A 23,409-nucleotide genomic window follows, 5' to 3' on the forward strand; every position below is an offset into this window, starting at 1 on the left:
TGGTGGGATGGCGGTGTCCCCTGGTGTGCGTCGGGGGTAGGGCGTCAGGTACAGGTACAAAACTTTACCTTACTAGCCTATATAAATCAACTATTTATAAAGGTTATTGTCAGTACTATCAGAAAACAATGACTAAAACCGACTAAAACCAACTACAACCAACGCTAGCAATGGTTATACTGGTGAAAATAAGTAGAGCATGCTTAGCAGCGGTAGACAAATGGTGGATGTTATTTCCTAGTGTAATATCTGACACACTTAACTGCAGAAAGCACTGTTGATTTAAAGAGGACATCTACTGTAAGGCAGGGCAATAGCTGAATAGACAAGCGCTTTGTCAATAACAACTCTCTAATCAACACATTTTACACAGAAATGAGGCTATTTTTAAGGAAGAAGTATGTCACAACAAATGGCAATCATATGGTTATTGTCAGTACTATCAGAAAACCAAGACTAAAACCAACTACAACCAATGCTAGCAATGGTTATACTGGTGAAAATAAGTAGAGCATGCTTAGCAGCCTAATGTACGCCCAAAACTGAAGAGGAGACATTTTAACGAGGTATGCCTATAGGCTACTGTTTCAAACCTTTCAGATTGCCATATAACTTGGTACATGTAGTCCACGATATGCAAACACCAATGAGGAATTATTTTATCATGTGATTTGGCTGTCTCCATACGTTTCACATGACAGCCGTGCTAATGTTGGAACCCATTTCCTCAGCGTATCAGCATATTGAAAAGGAAATAGGCACTGACACTACCCATATCCACATAGCTTTTATTGGTCGAAAATATATGTTGCCCTGTCAGTTGGATGACACATCGACATACAGGCTAACAGGCATATATTAACCCCCCCTGTTAGCCTGTATGTCGATGCTAAGCATTGGTTGCAGGAACATACCAGCTTTGTTAGACAAGACCATAGACCGTATTGGACAATATAGTTTACTTACCAAATGTCCAATTCCATTTACCGTATTTTTCGGTCTATATATATCGCAGTTTTTTTCATACTTTGGCCGGGGGTGCGACTTATACTCAGGAGCGACTTATGTGTGAAATTATTAACACATTACGTAAAATATCAAATAATATTATTTAGCTCATTCACGTAAGAGACTAGACGTATAAGATTTCATGGGATTTAGCGATTAGGAGTGACAGATTGTTTGGTAAACGTATAGCATGTTCTATATGTTATAGTTATTTGAATGACTCTTACCATAATATGTTACGTTAACATACCAGGCACGTTCTCAGTTGGTTATTTATGCCTCATATAACGTACACTTATGTAAATGTGATGTTTTATGTATTTGTTTACTGTTTTTAATGTAACCTTGCTGCTGCCCTCTTGGCCAGGTCTCCCTTGGAAAAGAGATCTTTGATCTCAATGGGATTTTACCTGGTTAAATAAAGGCTAATAATAATAATAACTTATTCAGCCTGTTGTTCACTATTCTTTATTTTAAATTGCCTTTCAAATGTCTATTCTTGGTGTTGGCTTTTATCAAATACATTTCCCCCAAAAATGCGACTTATACTCCAGTGCGACTTATATCTGTTTTTTCCTTCTTTATTATGCATTTTCGGCCAGTGCGACTTATACTCCGGAGCGACTTATACTCCGAAAAATACGGTATTACAAGTAATAAGAAAACGTAAATACCTGACTTACCTATCAAGGAGGAAATTAGCAAGTTTGGCATCAGATGAAAAAAAATCTTCTCCGCCTTCAATGGTCTTGTTAATTGTTAGTTAATTATATTTATATAGCGCTTTTTCTCTAGTGACTCAAAGCGCTTTACATAGTGAAAGCCAATATCTAAGTTACATTTTTAAACCAGTGTGGGTGGCACTGGGAGCAGGTGGGTAAAGTGTCTTGCCCAAGGACACAACGGCAGTGACTAGGATCAAACCTGGAACCCTCAAGTTGCTGGCACAGCCACTCTACCAACCGAGCTAAAGGCATCCCGATACAAATCCTGGTTTTGTTCCTGGCTATGTCATGAATAAGTTGCGAATGGTAACTTTTAGATTGACTAGGGTCTGACATGTTTAGTAACTTTACCGGTGGCAGTAACCAGAGCAAGATGGCAACTGGCAACCTGGATGTGACAATCCTAACGAAGGGTTAAAAAAGTTGCTGCAATCGACGTCTTTTTGGCCATCTCAGGGAATGTGAAAGAGGACCAGCCCGTCGGCCCATGGCCACATTTAAATGTATAAAATATTCCTCGAAAAAAAATAGATTTTTTTATTTTTTTAAATTAAAAACAATATTTTTTAATGCACACTAAAGTACAGAAAATTGGTGCTGTTTAGTACCAGCATCAAGTCAAGGGATTTGCATCATATCGGTTCAAATGTGAAAGGTGCCCATCCGAAAGTGGCTAATATCAGCATTTGATACGCAGAAAAAGTGCAAATTGAGAGCATCACGTGAAGACAACAACAGATCAGTGGCCTAGTGGTTAGAGCAGGGGTGTCCAAACTTTTTCCATCATGGGCCGCACACTGAAAAATCAAAGCAAGCGGGGGCCATTTTGATATATATATATATATATTTAAAACAATGCAATATATGTATAAAAAATATGCATTTAGGCCTCCACTCAGGCTTGATCCCGGGGACCCCATAATGTTTAGGTTAAAAAAATATATAAAAAATGTGTCATTATTTAGTATTACTATTATTATTATTCAAAGTTTAAATATCTAGATCAACATTAGGTATATATGTCAATATAATGTTGGTTTTATTTAAAGATTCAAGTTGTATGCCCTTTTTGTCAAAGAAAACCCATTTTTTTATGAAAAAACACAAAATATGAAATATTTTCCCCCAATAAAATTTTAAAGTGGAACATTTCAGATTATAAAATAATTGGAGCTCATAACATAACTCATAACAACATTGATTTTAATTTATTATAATTTTTTGAGCAATGACACTTAAAAAAAAAAAAAAAAAGTCCCACTAAAATTATTGGGGATCCAAAAGGGTCCTGCTCAGTAAAGTGTTAAAAAATAAATCGTAATTTTAAAAAAAACGGTTAACACAATAGTCTCGAGATCAACTTCAGATCGATCCGTCAATTATAACTTGTATTGTTGTTTATTATGTTCCTTGTTTGTTCATTTTAGGCCCTTCTTTAAAAAAAAACAAAAACAAACATAGTTTTTTATATGGCAAACACAAAATATATATAAACACAAAAGATATATATAAAATATATATATATAATATATTTCTCAAAGTGGAATATTTAATGTGACCTAATTGGAGCCATGAATAGGTCAATAATTCATAATAATATTGTTTTTGATTCATTATTATGTTTTAAAGAAAGAAACAGCCTGCATGACAGCTCAATGTTTTTAGAGTCTACATAGCAACATTTTATTGTCACCTGTTTACTCTTTTTTACCACTTTTTATGTTTTTAATTTTTTTTTATCGTATTTTTAGAATGTGCCGTGGGGCCGTTAAAAAATTACCTGCGGGCCGCAAATGGCCCCCGGGCTGCACTTTGGACAACCCTGGGTTAGAGTGTCCGCCCTGAGATCAGTAGGTTGTGAGTTCAAACCCCGGCCGAGTCATACCAAAGACTATATAAAATGGGAGCCATTACCTCCCTCAGCATCAAGGGTTGGAATTGGGGGTTAAATCACCAAAAAAGATTCCCGGGCGCAGCCACTGCTGCTGCTCACTGCTCCCCTCACCTCCCAGGGGGTGATCAAGGGTGATGGGTCAAATGTTAGAGTGTCCGCCCTGAGATCAGTAGGTTGTGAGTTCAAACCCCGGCCGAGTCTTACCAAAGACTATAAAAAATGGGAGCCATTACCTCCCTCAGCATCAAGGGTTGGAATTGGGGGTTAAATCATCAAAAATGATTCCCGGGCGCAGCCACCGCTGCTGCTCACTGCTCCCCTCACCTCCCAGGGGGTGATCAAGGGTGATGGGTCAAATGCAGAGAAAAATAATTTCGCCACACCTAGTGTGTGTGTGACAATCATTGCTACTTTAACTTGAACTTTAACTTAGATCAAACCTGTTTTTTTGCTGCATTTGAGATACCGCTGAAATAGGAACTTTCAAGGCCTGATTTCAAACTCAGAAAACGAACAACTCAACTTTGGCAGTAGAAGCTCAAACTTGAAGTGTCAGTCTGCTGTACATTTTCTGGATGAACTTCACTATATGTAAAAAAAAAAAAGAAAAAAAAAAAAATTGTTACAAACCCCAAAAGCAGTGAAGTTGTCACGTTGTGTAAATCATAAATAAAAACAGAATACATCCATCCATTTTCTAACACTTGTCCCTTTTGGGGTGGCGGGGGGTGCTGGAGCCTATCTCAGCTGCATTCGGGCGGAAGGCGGGGTACACCCTGGACAAGTCGCCACCTCATCACAAAGGCCAACACAGCAGAATACAATGATTTGCAAATCCTTTTCAAATTATATTCAATTGAATAGACTGCAAAGACAAGATACTTAACGTTCAAACTGGAAAACTTTTGTTATTTTTTGGCTCATTTGGAATTTGATGCCTGCAACATGTTAAAAAAAAAGCTGGCACAAGTGGCAAAAAAGACTGAGAAAGTTGAGGAATGCTCATCAAAGACTTATTTGGAACATCCCACAGGTGAACAGGCTAATTGGGAACAGGTGGGTGCCATGATTGGGTATAAAAGCAGCTTCCATGAAATGCTCAGTCATTCACCATCAAGGACGGGGCGAGGGTCACCACTTTGTCAACAAATGCGTGAGCAAATTGTCCGACAGTTTAAGAACAACATTTCTCAACCAGCTATTGCAAGGATTTTTCGGGATGTCACCATCTACGCTCCGTAATATCATCGAAAGGTTCAGAGAATCTGGAAAATCACTTCACGTAACGTGCAATACGATCCCTCAGGCGGTACTGCATCAAAAAGCGACATCAGTGTGTAAAGGATATCACCACATCGGCTCAAGAACACTTCAGAAAACCACTGTAAGTAACTACAGTTTTTCGCTACATCTGTAAGTGCAAGTTAAAATTTTATTATGCAAAGCGAAAGCCATTTATCAACAACACCCAGAAACGCCGCCGGCTTCGCTGGGCCGAGCTCATCTAAGATGGACTGATGCAAAGTGGAAAAGTCTTCTGTGGTCTGACGTGTCCACAATTCAAATAGTTTTTAGAAACTGTGGACGTTGTGTCCTCTGGAACAAAGAGGAAAAGAACCATCCGAACTGTTCTAGGTGCAAAGTTGAAAAGCCGGAATCTGTGATGGTATGGGGGTGTATTAGTGGCCAAGGCATGGGTAACTTACACATCTGTGAAGGCACCATTAATGCTGAAAGGTACATACAGGTTTTGGAGCAACATATGTTGCCATCCAAGCAACGTTACCATGGACGCCCCTGCTTATTTCAGCAAGACAATGCCAAGCCACGTGTTACATCAACGTGGCTTCATAGTAAAAGAGTGCGGGTACTAGAATGGCCTGCCTGTAGTCCAGACCTGTCTCCCATTGAAAATGTGTGGCGCATTATGAAGCCTAAAATACCACAAGGGAGACCCCCGGACTGTTGAACAACTTAAGCTGTACATCAAGCAAGAATGGGAAAGAATTTCACCTGAGAAGCTTAAAAAATGTGTCTCCTCAGTTCCCAAAGGTTTACTGAGTGTTGTTAAAAGGAAAGGCTATGTAACACAGTGGTGAACATGCCCTTTCCCAACTACTTTGGCACGTGTTGCAGCCATGAAATTCTAAGTTAATTATTATTTGCCAAAAAAAAATAAAGTTTATGAGTTTGAACATCAAATATCTTGTCTTTGTAGTGCATTCATCAGAATGCACTACATTGGTTGAAAAGGATTTGCAAATCATTGTATTCCGTTTATATTTACATCTAACACAATTTCCCAACTCATATGGAAACGGGGTTTGTACGTTTTTTTTTTAATTAAGTCCGTAAAATGTCAGTAGCTGCACTAAAAGTGTCCAGACTGGTCAGCTGTTCTGGTACTGTTGATAAAGCCATCAGTGGTATTGCGGTGATGCTGACTCAGCAGTCCTGAGTGCTGCTCCAGCTAATGTAACAGACAATTAGTTCTGCTGTTGTGCAGTATAATGATCAAAAAGAGCGATCCAATTTCTCATGCACTAGTGCCAAGTCATTAGTTAGTGATCAACTTTTTTTTTTTTTTAATTTAGGAAATAACAGCCTCTGCATAAAGGTGGCTTTAAATTAAAGGGACATTTTATTTCAATTAAAACGTTATTTTTATTTTTTAAATTATTATTATTATTTAATTTTTTAAATTATTATTATTAATTAATTTTTTAAATTATTATTTTTTAACTATTTGCATTATGGCAGTCAGCGAAGAAAAAAATCAATTAAAACTTGTTCAAAGTTTTATTTTTGAAAGCAAAAAGTATAACAAGTAGAGATGTCCGATAATGGCTTTTTTGCCGATATTCCGATATTGTCCAACTCTTAATTACAGATTCCGATATCAACCAATACCGATATATACAGTGGTGGAATTAACACATTGTTATGCCTAATTTTGTTGTGATGCCCCGCTGGATGCATTAAACAATGTAACAAGGTTTTTCAAAATAAATCAACTCAAAAGTTATGGAAAAAAATGCCAACATGGCACTGCCATATTTATTATTGAAGTCACCAAGTGCATTATTTTTTTTAACATGCCTCAAAACAGCAGCTTGGAATTTGGGACATGCTGGAGGTTGAGGTTGGAGGGGGGGTGTATATTATAGCGTCCTGGAAGAGTTAGTGCTGCAAGGGGTTCTGGGTATTTGTTCTGTTGTGTTACGATGCGGATGTTCTCCCGAAATGTGTTTGTCATTCTTGTTTGGTGTGGGTTCACAGTGTGGCGCATATTTGTAACAGTGTTAAAGTTGTGACCTGTATGGCTGTTGACCAAGTATGCCTTGCATTCACTTGTGTGTGTGAAAAGCCGTAGATATTATGTGACTGGGCCGGCACGCAAAGGCAGTGCCTTTATGGTTTATTGGTGCTCTGTACTTCTCCCTACGTCTGTGTACACAGCGGCGTTTTAAAAAAGTAATACATTTTACTTTTTGAAACCGATACCGATAATTTCCTATATTACATTTTAAAGCATTTATCGGCCGATGATATCGGCAGTCCGATATTATCGGACATCTTTAATAACAAGAACAACACAGGCTAGCTTGTGTCACCATTAGTAGTTTAAAAAAAGCATTTTTGTTTATAAAGAATCTGTATTCTACAGTCTATATTTTACTTAATTACTAATTATATTGAATTACAAAAAAAAATTTCACATGAGGAATTTAGTCTGGCATTCATTGGCTGATTACACTTACAAATGTGTTAGCGTATTAGCTATTGCTAACGACGAGGAACATTACATTAGCGTGTTCAAATATGCATGAAAAAACTCCTACAGACGTCACCCACGGGACGCTTTAGTAGGTAAGAATTGTTTTAGTTATATTGTAAATCCTACAAACGTTGCTTAGAGTGATGGATGAAGAATGCACACGAGTAGAACGCTATGGACGGCTAGAAGACGGAATGGCGCTTCTGTTTCCGGTTGAACGCTTTACATGGTAGCAGTGTTTCCCATAAACTGCCAAGATACCTGTGGGGGCGTGTCTATGGGCGTGGTCACCATGACATCTTCGAGTAATTTGCATAATTTACTACAATGATATGATTTTCTCTAAAAAGGCTCAAAAAATTTATACTTACTAATTAATAATAACAGTTTTGTTTTAAACGTCCATCCATCCATCCATCCATTTTACAATATAATTACAACACTTTATGTACATATTTATATACAGATTTGAACAATAAGTTATTCACTGGAATATATTTATTAATTGTGGTTCTTACAAAAAATATATCTTATAAAATATAAAAGCTAAAATGTCTCTTAAAGCTCTGCCCCTTTAATTAGTGCATACTAAATAATTTAACTTTAGCCTACTACTACAACCATATTATTTACCAGCAACATAAAGTGAAACAGAGGCAGAGGTGTCCTGCCATAGTCGGTAACAAATAAACAGAAAACAGTAGTGGTCAAATACAAATAAGGCAACAAGAGAAGTATCCTACACTTCTCTTTTGTAAAGTAAATCTGAACAGCCTATATGGGCATCTACATCAACTATATGATTTGCCTGAGAAGCTGGACGGACAAAAAAAAAAAAAACAATTATTTTTATTTTATATTTTATTTGTGGTGGACGTAATTCTTTCGTGGCGGGCCGCCACAAATAAATGAATGTGTGGGAAACACTGTGGTAGGAAACTGCAGCAACTGCAGTGAGCGAATTCCTCCAAAAGGTAGCGCCATAGCACAAACAACACCTTTTCTGTGAATATGCTTAGTTTTTGTTTTTTAAACAATTTGCATTATGGAGCGGTATAGCTCGGTTGGTAGAGTGGCCGTGCCAGCAACTTGAGGGTTCCAGGTTCGATCCCCGCTTCCGCCGTCCTAGTCACTGCCGTTGTGTCCTTGGGCAAGACACTTTACCCACCTGCTCCCAGTGCCACCCACACTGCTTTAAATGTAACTTAGATATTGGGTTTCACTATGTAAAAGCGCTTTATAAATATAATTAAATTCACTAATTCACATTATGGCCGTCAGTGAAGAAGAATCCACGAATTAGCCGCACCGTTTTATAAGTCTCAGGGTTTAAAGTGTAGGAAAAAAGCAACGTCTTATAATCGGGGATTTAAGGTAGTTATAGTAACATTTTGTAATTAAGATTGCAGGTTTGCGTGTACTAAAACATGTGCAAACCTGAAAGCAAACGCACGATTTGCATCTCTGTCTTCATCAATATGCAAAATATAAGCTGAGCAGCAAAACGGCAACAAAACTGGGAGGAAAAAAATGCAAATAAATGTATTTAGCACACGCAATGTGATTTATCAACACTCATCACCCATGAATTGACTAATGTGGACCCCAACTTAAACACGTCGTAAAACTTATTGGGGTGTTACCATTTAGTGGTCAATTGTACGGAATATGTACTGTACTGTGCAATCTACTAATAAAAGTTTCAATCAATCAATTTAAAAAAAACTACCTTTTATCGCACTATTTAGCGTTTTATTTAGCACGTGCAAAGTGACAGTTCTACACACACCGAGGACGACAATCCTCTGTGTGTGCGTGTCAATATTTTGGATGGTCAGAAATTTCAAAAATATCAGACATGATTCAGCAATTTCCTTTTATAATTTCAAAGTAGCTGTCGAGTGGAAAAACCTGATTCACAGGATTCACAGCCTCTATATTGAAGCCATTATCATATACACTATATTGCCAAAAGTATTTGGCCACCTGCCTTGACTCACATATGAACTTGAAGTGCCATCCCATTCCTAACCCATAGGGTTCAATATGATGTGGCTCCACCTTTTGCAGCTATTACAGCTTCAACTCTTCTGGGAAGGCTGTCCACAAGGTTGCCGAGTGTCTTTATAGGATTTTTCCACCATTCTTCCAAAAGCGCATTGGTGAGGTCACACACTGATGTTGGTGGAGAAGTCCTGGCTCTCAGTCTCCGTTCTAATTCATCCCAAATCGGGTTCAGGTCAGGACTCTGTGCAGGCCAGTCAAGTTCATCCACACCAGATTCTGTCATCCATGTCTTAATGGACCTTGCTTTGTGCACTGGTGCACAGTCATGTTGGAAGAGGAAGTTGGCCCGCTCCAAACTGTTTCCACGAGGTTGGGAGCATGGAATTGTCCAAAATGTTTTGGTATACTGAAGCATTCAAAGTTCCTTTCACTGGAACTAAGGGGCCAAGCCCAACTCCTGAAAAACCAACCCCACACCATAATTCCTCCTCCACCAAATTTCACACTCTGCACAATGCAGCCCGAAATGTACAGTTCTCCCTGGTGACCTCCAAACCCAGACTGGTCCATCAGATTACCAGATGAAAAAGTGTGATTCATCAGTCCAGAGAAGGCGTCTCCACTGCTCTAGAGTCCAGTGGTGACGTGCTTCACACCACTGCATCCCACGCTTTGCATTGGACTTGGTGATGTATGGCTTAGATGCAGCTGCCTGGCCATGGAAACCCATTCCATGAAGCTCTCTGCGTACTGTACGTGGGCTAATTGGAAGGTCACATGAAGTTTGGAGCTCTGTAGCAACTGACTGTGCAGAAAGTCTTTGCACTATGCTGACCTCTCTGTCAGTTTACCTGGCCTACCACTTCCTGGCTGAGTTGCTGTTGTTCCCAAACTCTTCACTTTTCTTATAATAAAGTTGACTTTGGAATATTTAGGAGCGAGGGAATTTCACGACTGGATTTGTTGCACAGGCGGCATCCTATGACAGTTCCATGCTGGAAATCACTGAAAGCGGCCCATTCTTTCACAAATGTTTGTAGAAACAGTCTCCATGCCTAAGTGCTTGATTTTATACACATTTGGATGGGTGGCCAAATACTTTTGGCAATATAGTGTATATCTGATTTATGACACCTACAGACTTCCAAAGTTTGCAGATAAATAGATATGATCAAAATAGTATCAATCTCATGGAGATTCCTGAGCCATTTTGAGAGATAAAGAGGAGGAACCACAGATCCCTTCCCCATCAACAACAATGTTAATCAAGCAGACTTTGAGAGCCAACAAAGAATAATTTGGGGAAATTATGATTAGCTTCCGCCCGATTGTAGCTGAGATAGGCTCCAGCACCCCCGCGACCACGAAGGGAATAAGCGGTAGAAAATGGATGGATGGATGATCCAGAACCTTATGTTTTTGAGCCTGAGCACAAAGAGGATGAGCAATAAGTTATAGAAGTCAAGTGTTGGATGTAGTTGTATTGTGACACTATAGCATTAGCATCATTGTTAGGTGCTAAACATACAAACTAACCATATTAAACCATAATAAAACAAACACTTACTGTAATGTTTCCACCCTTGCTAGCAATGTGACGCTCACATAATTCCGTTTAGATGAAGAATCAATCACAATCCTCACAAAGGGTTAAAAAAAATAGTATATTTGTGTCTTTTTCGCCATCTCTGGGGATGTGAAAGTGGACCAGCCTGTCGGTCCATGACCACATGTGTATACTAGCAGGTGAGAGATGCATGAATTATAATCTAGAATGTACTTTTAGCAAATCTGAGACCAAGCAGAAGTGTGTCAACAATAGCAGCCTAAGCTAGCATTAGCTCACTGCTAGCAATGTGCTGCTAAACTAACTAAACTGACAAACCAAGAGCAACGACTACAATCCTGGCAGAGGTAATGATTAGTAACACGTTCACCAAGCAAACTCCACAACATTGTGATGGTCACAGCCAAAGCAGCACAAATACAGAATATAAACAGTAATATTAACAGTGAAATTAATAGTAATATTAACAATAATATTAACAGTAATAAAGCAATCTAAGCTGTGATTCCCAGGATGGGCTGTAGAGGGCAGTAATGTTTGCATGCTGGGTTGGAGCCTGGGAGTGAAGAAGAGTTTAGGGAAGTGTGTTCATCACGTCTAACTGTAAGTTCTATCCCCCTACATCAGGGGTCTGCAACCCAAAACGTTCAAAGAGCCATATTGGACCAAAAATACAAAAAACAAATCTGTCCGGAGCCGCAAAAATTAAAAGTCTTATATAAGTGTTATAATGAGGACAGCACATGATGTAAGTGTCTATATTAGCTATATTAGCCTACTATCAAAATGACTTTAAAAGTCTTATATAAGTGTTATAATGAAGGCAACACATGATGTAAGTGTATATATTAGCCATGTTAGCCTACTATCAAAATGACTTTAAAAGTCTTATATAAGTGTTATAATGAAGACAACACATGATGTAAGTGTCTATATTAGCCTACTATCAAATGACTAAAAGTCTTGTATAAGTGTTATAATGAAGGCAACACATGATGTAAGTGTCTATATTAGCTATATCAGCCTACTATCAAAATGACTTTAAAAGTGTTATAATAAGACAACACATGATGTGTCTATATGATCTATATAGCCTACTATCAAAATGACTATGTGTCGCATGCTGACGCAAATCTTTGTTGACAGAAATGTTGAAATGTAATATTCTACACATTTTTACAACATCAGTACAACTTCTCAGAGGGTGAGATAACTCCTGGAAATGACTGTCTTAGAATGACCAAAGGTTTAGATGTGTGTCCAAGTTAAAGGAAAAGATGGACTGTCTTCTTCTAATGGATTCATTACAATCTTTGCAAGCTGGGTAACGTTTGCTGTGGTCTGGAACAACATGGCGCACTAACAACTATCAGCAATGCAGCCAATATTACATACAGATAATGTGTCATGAGACATGCAAATATAAATTAAATACACAGAGGACATAGGTCAAGGAAATTAAATGATCTCAAAAATAGCTACGAACGAGGCATAATGATGCAATAGCATATTAGCATGGATTAGCTTGCAGTCATGCACTGACCAAATATGTCTGATCAGCACTCCACACAAGTCAATAACATCCACAACGCTCACCTTTGTGCATTCACGCACAGCATAAAAGGTTTGGTGGACAAAATGAGACAAAGAAGGAGTGGCATAAAACATGTCTTTCTGTGGCAGCGTCGGAGAAAGTTGTACATGTAAACGAACTACGGTGAGTTCAAGGACCGCCGAAATTAGTAGGACAAAACGGCGCTCGCCAAATACTCTCATCAGTGAAGCATGTTTAATATAAACAGTGGGATTGCCAACAATTAGGAAGGTTTGTGTCGTGTTTCTCCTCTTACGGAAACCTTATTAAAACTAAACAATATATTTTCCCCTCATCTTTTTCCATTTGAATACATTTTGAAAAAGCTCCAGGGAGCCACTAGGGCGGCGCTAAAGAGCTGTATGCAGCTCTATAGCCGCGGGTTGCTGACCCCCGCACTACATCGTCGTTTTTCAGCCGACTTTACTCTGAGTGCAGAACTCACTGTAGCTAATTTATTTGTTACAATGAGTCACATTTAGTTTTTAAGTCCGGTTATTGTTATCTCTAATCCTTCATCTTTATATGCACATTGTGTCCGCAAAGTCTTTTACAGCACTTGACTTTTTCCCACATTATCTTATGTACAGCCTTATTCCAAAATGGAATTAATTCACTTTTGTCCTCAAAATGCTACACACAATACCCCATAACGACAATGTGAACACGTTTTTTTTTGCAAATTTATCAAGAATAAAAAAGGAATACATGACATGTAGTGGTGGTCAAAAGTTTACATACACTTGTAAAGAACATAATGTCATGGCTGTCTTGAGTTTCCAGTCATTTCTACAACTCTTATTTTTTTTTGTGATAGAGTGATTGGAGCACATACTTGTTGGTCACAAAAAACATTCATGAAGTTTGCTTCTTTTATGAATTTATTATGGGTCTACTGAAAATGTGAGCAAATGTGCTGGGTCAAAAGTATACATACAGCAACATACATTATCAATGTTGGTGATGTAGAAAAGTTACAATCAAATCAAATTAGCTTCATGGCCTCTTAACTTCATGTGAGTGATTATGATTGACGACACCTGTTGACTTCTTTAAATAGGGCTCATGTGATGCGGTCATTGGACTCGGTTACAAACGCCACAATGGGAAAGTCAAAGGAACTCAGCACAGATCTGAAAAAACGAATCATAGACTTGAACAAGTCAGGAAAGTCCCTTGGAGCCATTTCAAAGCAGCTTGAGGTCCCAAGAGCAACTGTGCAGACAATTGTTCGGAAGTATAAAGTGCTTGGCACAGTTTTGTCACTGCCACGATCAGGAAGAAAACGCAAGCTTATCACCTGCTGCGGAGAGAACATTGGTCAGGATGATCAAGAGTCAACCAAGCTACAAAAAAGCAGGTCTGCAATGAATTGGAAGCTGCTGGAACACAGGTGTCAGTGTCCACAGTCAAGCGTGTTTTGCATCGCCATGGACTGAGAGGCTACCATGCAAGAAGGAAGCCATTGCTCCAGAAGCCACACCTTAAGGCTCGTCTAAAGTTTGCTGCTGATCACATGGACAAAGATAAGACCTTCTGGAGGAAATTTCTGTGGTCAGATGATACAAAAATGGAGCTGTTTGGCCACAATACCCCGCAATATGTTTGGAGGAGAAAATCCCAGGAACACCAGGCCTACCGTCAAGCATGGAGGTGGTAGTATTATGCTCTGGGCCTGTTTTGCTGCCAATGGAACTAGTGCTTTACAGAGAGTAAATGGGACAATGAAAAAGGAGGATTACCTCCAAATTCTTCAGGACAAGCTAAAATCATCAGCCCGGAGGTTGGGTCTTGGGCGCAGTTGGGTGTTCCAACAGGACAATGACCCCAAACACACGTCAAAAGTGGTAAAGGAATGGCTAAATCAGGCTAGAATGAAGGTTTTAGAATGGCCTTCCCAAAGTCCTGACTTAAAGGTGTGGACAATGCTGAAGAAACAAGTCCATGTCAGAAAAGCAACACATTTAGCTGAACTGCACCAATGTTGTGGTCAAAAATTCCAGCAGAAGCTTGTGGATGGCTACCAAAAGCGCCTTATTGCAGTGAAACTTGCCAAGGAACATGTAAGCAAATATTAACATTGCTGTATGTATACTTTTGACCCTCACATTTTCAGTAGACCCATAATAAATTCATAAAAGAAGCAAACTTCATGAATGTTTTTTGTGAGCAACAAGTATGTGCTCCAATCACTACATCACAAAAAAATAAGAGTTGTAGAAATGATTGTAAACTCAAGACAGCCATGACATGATGTTCGTTACAAGTGTATGTAAACTTTTGACCACGACTGTAAGTAGTCAGTCTTTGCCATGAAGCTGAAAAGTGATCTCAGGTGAATCCTGTCTCAACTGATCCTCCTTGAGGTGTTTCTACAGCTTCATTGGAGTCCACCTGTGGTCATTTCAGTTGGTTGGACATGATTTGGAAAGACACACACCTGTCTATGTACTGTATAAGGTCCACACTTGACAGTGCATGGCAGAGAATGAAGTCCAAGGAATGGTCTGTAGACTTCCCAGACAGGATTGTCTCCAGAGGAGATCCTGCAAGAGAGAAAGTGCCCAAAGATAGGTGTGCCAAGCTTGTGGCATCGTATTCAAAAAGACTTGCGATGTAGTTGCTGCCATAGGTGCATCAACTAAGTATTGAGCAAAGGCTTTCGATACTTGTGTACATGTCATTTCTTAGTTACATTGCAAAAAGCAATAAAAGATCATTTCACATTGTCATCATGGGGTATTGTGTGTAGAATTTTGAGGACCAAAATTAATTTATTCCGTTTTGGAGGCTGGAACATAAGAAAATGTGGAAAAAGTGATTTTGCATTGTCATCATGGGGTATTGTGTGTAGAATTTTGAGGACAAAAAATAATGTACTCCATTTTGGAGGCTGTAACATAAGAAAATGTGGAACAAGTGATTTCACATTGTCATTATGGGGTATTGTGTGTAGAATTTTGAGGACAGAAATGAATGTATTCCTTTTTGTAGGCTGTAACATAAGAAAAAGTGATTTCACATAGTCTTTATAGGGTTTTGTGAGTAGAATTTTGAGTACAAAAATGAATGTATTCTTTTTTGGAGGCTGTAACATAAGAAAATGTGGAAAAAGTGATTTCACATTGTCATTATGGGGTGTTGTGTGTAGAATTTTGAGGACAGGAATGAATGTATTCCATTTTGGAGGCTTTAACATAAGAAAATGTGGATAAAGTGAGTTCACATTGTCATTATGGGGTATTGTGTGTAGAAATGTGAGGACAAAAACAAATGTATTCCTTTTTGGAGGCTGTAACATAAGAACATGTGTAAATATTGATTTCACATGGTCATCGTGGGTTATTGTGTGTAGAATTTTGAGGACAAGAATGAATTCATTCATTTTTGGAGGCTGTAACATAAGATAATGTGGAAAAAGTTATTATGGGGTTTTGTGTGTAGAATGTTGAGGACCAAAATGAATGTATTCCTTTTTGGAGGCTGAAACATAAGAAAAAGTGATGTTACATTGTCATTATGGGGTATTATGTGTAGAATTTTGAGGACAAGCATGAATTGATTTCTTTTTGGAGGCTGTAACATGAGAAAATATGTAAAAAGTGATTTCACATTGTCATTATGGGGTATTGTGTGTAGAATTTTGAGAATAAAAATGAATGTGTTCTTTTTTGGAGGCTGTAACATAAGAACAAGTGATTTCACATTGTCATTATAGGGTTTTGTGTGTAGAATTTTGAGTACAAAAACAAATGTATTCCATTTTGGAGGCTGTAACATAAAATGTGGAACGAGTGATTTCACATTGTCATTATGGGGTATTGTGTGTAGAATTTTGAGGACAAAAATGAATGTATTCCTTTTTGGAGGCTGTAACATAAAAACATTTGGGAAAAGTGGTTTCACATTGTCATGGGGTATTGTTTGTAGAATTTTGAGGACAAAAATTAATGTATTCCGTTTTGTAGGCTGGAACATAAGAAAATGTGGGAAAAGTGATTTCACTTTGTCATCATGGGGTATTGTGTGTAGAATTTTGAGGACAAAAATGAATGTATTCCATTTTGGAGGCTGTAACATAAGAAAATGTGTAAAAATTGATTTCACATTGTCATCATGGGGTATTGTGTGTAGAATTTTGAGGACAAAAATGAATGTATTCCTTTTTGTAGGCTGTAACATAAGAAAAAGGGATTTCACATTGTCATTATGGGGTTTTGTATGTAGAATTTTGCGGACAAATATGAATGTATTCCTTTTTGGAGGCTAAAACATAAGAAAATGTGGAAAAGGTGATTTCACATTGTCATTATGGGGTATTGTGTGTAGAATTTTGAGGACAAATATTAATGTATTCCTTTTTGTAGGCTGTAACATAAAAAAAAGTGATTTCACATTGTCATTATGGGGTTTTGTGTGTAGAATTTTGAGGACAAAAACAAATGTATTCCATTTTGGAGGCTGTAACATAAAATGTGGAACGAGTGGTTTCACGTTGTCATTATGGGGTATTGTGTGTAGAATTTTGAGGACAAAAAAGAATGTATTCCTTTTTGGAGGCTGTAACATAAAAACATTTGGGAAAAGTGGTTTCACATTGTCATGGGGTATTGTTTGTAGAATTTTGAGGACAAAAAATAATGTATTCCATTTTGGAGGCTGTAACATAAGAAAATGTGGAAAAAGTGATTTCACTTTGTCATCATGGGGTATTGTGTGTAGAATTTTGAGGACAAAAATGAATGTATTCCTTTTTGTAGGCTGTAACATAAGAAAAAGGGATTTCACATTGTCATTATGGGGTTTTGTATGTAGAATTTTGCGGACAAATATGAATGTATTCCTTTTTGGAGGCTAAAACATAAGAAAATGTGGAAAAGGTGATTTCACATTGTCATTATGGGGTATTGTGTGTAGAATTTTGAGGACAAATATTAATGTATTCCTTTTTGTAGGCTGTAACATAAAAAAAAGTGATTTCACATTGTCATTATGGGGTTTTGTGTGTAGAATTTTGAGGACAAAAACAAATGTATTCCATTTTGGAGGCTGTAACATAAAATGTGGAACGAGTGATTTCACATTGTCATTATGGGGTATTGTGTGTAGAATTTTGAGGACAAAAAAGAATGTATTCCTTTTTGGAGGCTGTAACATAAAAACATTTGGGAAAAGTGGTTTCACATTGTCATGGGGTATTGTTTGTAGAATTTTGAGGACAAAAAATAATGTATTCCATTTTGGAGGCTGTAACATAAGAAAATGTGGAAAAAGTGATTTCACTTTGTCATCATGGGGTATTGTGTGTAGAATTTTGAGGACAAAAATGAATGTATTCCTTTTTGTAGGCTGTAACATAAGAAAAAGGGATTTCACATTGTCATTATGGGGTTTTGTATGTAGAATTTTGAGTACAAAAATGAATGTATTCTTTTTTGGAGGCTGTAACATAATAAAATGTGGAAAAAGTGAGTTCACATTGTCATTATGGGGTTTTGTGTGTAGAATTTTGAGTACAAAAATGAATGTATTCTTTTTTGGAGGCTGTAACATAATAAAATGTGGAAAAAGTGAGTTCACATTGTCATTATGGGGTATTATGTGTAGAATTGTGAGGACAAAAACAAATGTATTCCTTTTTAGAGGCTGTAACATAAGAACATGTGTAAATATTGATTTCACATGGTCATCGTGGGGTATTGTGTGTAGAATTTTGAGGACAAGAATGAATTGATTCCTTTTTGGAGACTGTAACAAGAAAATGTGGAAAAAGTGATTTCACATTGTCATGGGGCGTAAGTAGAATTATGAGGATACAAATGTATTTAATTCCTTTTTGGAGGCTGTAACATAAGAAAATGTGGAAAAGGTGATTTCACATTGTAATGGGGTATTGTTTGTAGAATTTTGAGGACAAAAAAGATGGCATTCCATTTTGTAGGCTGTAACATAAGAAAAAGTGATTTCACATTGTCATTATGGGGTTTTGTATGTAGAATTTTGCAGACAAATATGAATGTATTCCTTTTTGGAGGCTGTAACATAAGAAAATGTGGAAAAAGTGATTTCACATTGTCATTATGGGGTATTGTGTGTAGAATTATGAGGACAAAAATTAATTCATTCCTTTTTGGAGGCTGCAACATAAGATAATGTGGAAAAGGGGATTTCACATTGTAATGGGGTATTGTTTGTAAAATTTTTAGGACAAAAAAAAACGTATTCCATTTTGTAGGCTGGAACATAACAAAAAGTGGTTTTACATTGTCATTATGGGGTTTTGTGTGTAGAATTTTGCAGACAAAAATGAATGTTTTCCGTTTTGGAGGCTGTAACATAAGAAAATGTGGAAAAATTGATTTCACATTGTCATTATGGGTTGTTGTGTGTAGAATTATGAGGACAAAAATTAATTCATTCCTTTTCGGAGGCTGTAACATAAGATAATGTGGAAAAAGTGATTTCACATTGTCATTATGGGGTATTGTGTGTAGAATTATGAGGACAAAAATTAATTCATTCCTTTTCGGAGGCTGTAACATAAGATAATGTGGAAAAGGTGATTTCACATTGTCATGGGGTATTGTTTGTAAAATGTTGAGGACAAAAACAAATGTATTTCATTTTGTAGGCTGGAACATAAGAAAAAGTGGTTTTACATTGTCATTATGGGGTATTGTGTGTAGAATTTTGCGGACAAAAATGAATGTTTTCCATTTTGGAGGCTGTAACATAAGAAAATGTGATTTCACATTGTCATTATGGGGTTTTGTGTGTAGAATTTTACGGACAAATATGAATGTATTCCTTTTTGGAGGCTAAAACATAAGAAAATGTGGAAAAAGTGATTTCACATTGTCATTATGGGGTATTGTGTGTAGAATTATGAGGACAAAAATTAATTCATTCCTTTTTGGAGGCTGCAACATAAGATAATGTGGAAAAAGTGATTTCACATTGTAAGGGGGTATTGTTTGTAAAATTTTGAGGACAAAAACAAATGTATTTCATTTTGTAGGCTGGAACATAAGAAAAAGTGGTTTTACATTGTCATTATGGGGTATTGTGTGTAGAATTTTGCGGACAAAAATGAATGTTTTCCATTTTGGAGGCTGTAACATAAGAAAATGTGTAAAAATTGATTTCACATTGTCATTATGGGGTATTGTGTGTAGAATTATGAGGACAACAATGAATGTATTCCTTTTTGTAGGCTGTAACATAAGAAAAAGTGATTTTACATTGTCATTATGGGGTTTTGTGTGTAGAATTTTGAGGACAAATATGAATGTATTCCTTTTTGGAGGCGAAAACATTAGAAAATGTGGAAAAAGTGATTTCACATTGTCATTATGGGGTATTGTGTGTAGAATTATGAGGACAAAAATTAATTCATTATTTTTCGGAGGCTGTAACATAAGATAATGTGGAAAAAGTTATTATGGGGTTTTGCGTGTAGAATGTTGAGGACCAAAATGAATGTATTCCTTTTTGGAGGCTGAAACATAAGAAAAAGTGATTTTACATTGTCATTATGGGGTATAATGTGTAGAATTTTGAGGACAAAAATGAATTGATTTCTTTTTGGAGGCTGTAACATAAGAAAATATGGAAAAAGTGATTTCACATTGTCATTATGGGGTATTGTGTGTAGAATTTTGAGGACAAAAATGAATGTATTCCTTTTTGGAGGCTGTAACATAAGAACAAGTGATTTCACATTGTCATTATGGGGTTTTGTGTGTAGAATTTTGAGGACAAAAACAAATGTATTCCATTTTGGAGGCTGTAACATAAAATGTGGAACGAGTGATTTCACATTGTCATTATGGGGTATTGTGTGTAGAATTTTGAGGACAAAAATTAATGTATTCCTTTTTGGAGGCTTTAACATAAAAACATTTGGGAAAATTGGTTTCACATTGTCATGGGGTATTGTATGTAGAATTTTGAGGACAAAAAATAATTTATTCCATTTTGGAGGCTGGAACATAAGAAAATGTGGAAAAAGTGATTTCACATTGTCATTATGGGGTATTGTGTGTAGAATTTTGAGGACAAAAATGAATGTATTCCTTTTTGTAGGCTGTAACATAAGAAAAAGGGATTTCACATTGTCATTATGGGGTTTTGTGTGTAGAATTTTGAGTACAAAAATGAATGTATTCTTTTTTTGGAGGCTGTAACATAAAAAAATGTGTAAAAATTGATTTCACATTGTCATTTGGGAGTATTGTGTGTAGAATGTTGAAGACAAAAATTAATGTATTCCATTTTAGAGGCTTTAACATAAGAAAATGTGGAAAAAGTGAGTTCACATTGTCATTATGGGGTATTGTGTGTAGAATTGTGAGGACAAAAACAAATGTATTCCTTTTTGGAGGCTGTAACATAAGAGCATGTGTAAATATTGATTTCACATGGTCATCGTGGGGTATTGTGTGTAGAATTTTGAGGACAAGAATGAATTGATTCCTTTTTGGAGACTGTAACAAGAAAATGTGGAAAAAGTGATTTCACATTGTCATGGGGCATTGTAAGTAGAATTATGAGGATACAAATGTATTTAATTCCTTTTTGGAGGCTGCAACATAAGACAATGTGGAAAAGGTGATTTCACATTGTAATGGGGTATTGTTTGTAGAATTTTGAGGACAAAAACAAATGGCATTCCATTTTGTAGGCTGTAACATAAGAAAAAGTGATTTTACATTGTCATTATGGGGTTTTGTGTGTAGAATTTTGCGGACAGATATGAATGTATTCCTTTTTGGAGGCTAAAACATAAGAAAATGTGGAAAAAGTGATTTCACATTGTCATTATGGGGTATTGTGGTGTAGAATTATGAGGACAAAAATTAATTCATTCCTTTTTGGAGGCTGCAACATAAGATAATGTGGAAAAAGTGATTTCACATTGTAATGGGGTATTGTTTGTAACATTTTGAGGACAAAAACAAATGTATTTCATTTTGTAGGCTGGAACATAAGAAAAAGTGGTTTTGTGTGTATAATTTTGCGGACAAAAATGAATGTTTTCCATTTTGGAGGCTGTAACATAAGAATATGTTTAAAAATGTATTTCACATTGTCATTATGGGGTGTTGTGTGTAGAATTTTGAGGACACAAATGCATGTATTCCTTTTTGGAGGCTGTAACATAAGAAAATGTCAAAAGTGAACACTGTAAGTAATGGCCTGGCTCTGATAATGAGTTGTTGTGGTGGTTAGGCACCAAGGAATGGCAGCGCTGATATCTGCATAAAACTACAGAAACATCGTCTTGCAGAAATGAAACTGAGATGCTGATATTTAACCTTCTGCCATTGAACATGTCTCTTTTGTGTGCTCAGACAACTTCTGCCATTTAACATGTGTGTCTCTATTTGTGTGCTCAGACAACAAACCCACTATCAGCAGCTTACTGAAGAGAGAGAAGATTCCACCACCCATGTTGCAGCCCACCACTCTTCACAAATAACAGCAGGATATCGCATTGGACGCCTTCTTGACGACCACTTTTTTTCCTTTTTTTTAACCTACAGGCCAGATTGACAGATGCAGAATGCAAAATATTGCAGAAAACAACAACAACATCTTGTCCAGTGACTAATTTTCAGCATGTTGCTTTTCCTCACCCATTGGCAAGGAAAGTAACAAGCTTTTGTTTTTCAAAGTAAATGTCATTGTGCATAGGTCCATACTGTAAGGATCCCGCCTTTCCTGTCGTGCAGCCGCGGGTGTGAGAGTGCTGAGCCTGCAAAGGAGCTCAGGGAAACGCCGCAGAGTGAGTTTAAAAGCAATATAATTAAAGCGAGGAAGGACTCTGGGTTCACGCGTGACGCAGTGCGATCACGTCCTTCCCCATGCCCAACACCTGACTTACTGACTGACTGGTAAGTCTCAGGGTTGTTCAGCCCGACACAAATGCTAACCTTAGCATGCTAGCAGTTAGAATAACCAAGTAATATGGCTCTGAGGCATACGGCTCAAATGTTAATAGTTAGCATGTGTCAAGTACCATGTTTTATGAATTTGAGGTATTTCGCTGCAAAAAATGTTTAAAAAAAATTGAACAACCAGATAAAAAGTCAGAAGCAGCACTTTTCTGCCTCATGTTATTAAAGTGACATTTTTCAACTTTTTTGTCTCGAAAATTTGACTTTTTTGTCTCGTAATTTCATTTGTTTTGTCCCATAATTTCGACTTTCTTGTCTCGTAATTACGACTTTCTTGTCTCGTTATTTCGACTTTTTTTGTGTCATAATTCCGACTTCCTTGTCGTAATTTTGACTGTCTTCTCGTAATTTTTACTTTCTTGTCTCGTAATTGTAACTTTTTATCGTAATGTCGACTTTTTGTCTCGTAATTTTGCCTTTTTTGTCTCGTAATTTCGACTTCATCTCATAATTATGACTTGGAAATTATTCATCTCTTATTTACATACTTGCCAACCCTCCCGTTTTTAGAGGGAGAATCCCGTTATTCAGCGCCTCTCCCGACAACCTCCCGGCAGAGATTTTCTCCCGACAAACTCCCGGTATTCAGCCGGAGCTGGAGGCCACGCCCCCTCCATATATATATATATATATATATATTATATATATATATATATAATGTATATATGAAATATATATGGAATACTCGAGTTGGTGAATTCTAGCGGTAAATAACCCCGCCCCCAACACCCCCCACACCCCACCCTACCCCCCACCTCCCGATATTGGAGGTCTCAAGGTTGGCATGTATGCTTATTTATGACATTTTATACCATCATTTTCACTTTTTTGTCGTAATTTTGACTTGTCTCGTAAATACGACTTTTTTGTGTCGTAA

The 23,409-nt window shown here is 37.2% G+C and overlaps 2 protein-coding genes across 8 annotated transcripts in view; one reads left to right on the plus strand and one right to left on the minus strand.

The window, feature by feature from the left end:
• Positions 1-22,716, plus strand: part of LOC133643162 (dual specificity tyrosine-phosphorylation-regulated kinase 4-like) — an 84,262-nt gene extending 61,546 nt beyond the window's left edge. For both annotated transcript variants that reach the window (XM_062037583.1, XM_062037584.1), the window contains one exon: positions 21,972-22,716. In XM_062037583.1, the coding sequence (XP_061893567.1) occupies positions 21,972-22,054 (83 nt within the window). In that variant the 3' untranslated portion in view covers positions 22,055-22,716. The remainder of the gene's footprint in view (positions 1-21,971) is intronic.
• rap1gapb (RAP1 GTPase activating protein b) overlaps positions 1-23,409 on the minus strand; it is a 411,217-nt gene that overhangs the window by 243,533 nt on the left and 144,275 nt on the right. The window lies entirely within an intron of this gene.

The sequence above is a fragment of the Entelurus aequoreus genome, linkage group LG26 (genome assembly GCF_033978785.1).
Source record: "Entelurus aequoreus isolate RoL-2023_Sb linkage group LG26, RoL_Eaeq_v1.1, whole genome shotgun sequence".
Lineage (NCBI taxonomy): Eukaryota > Metazoa > Chordata > Actinopteri > Syngnathiformes > Syngnathidae > Entelurus > Entelurus aequoreus.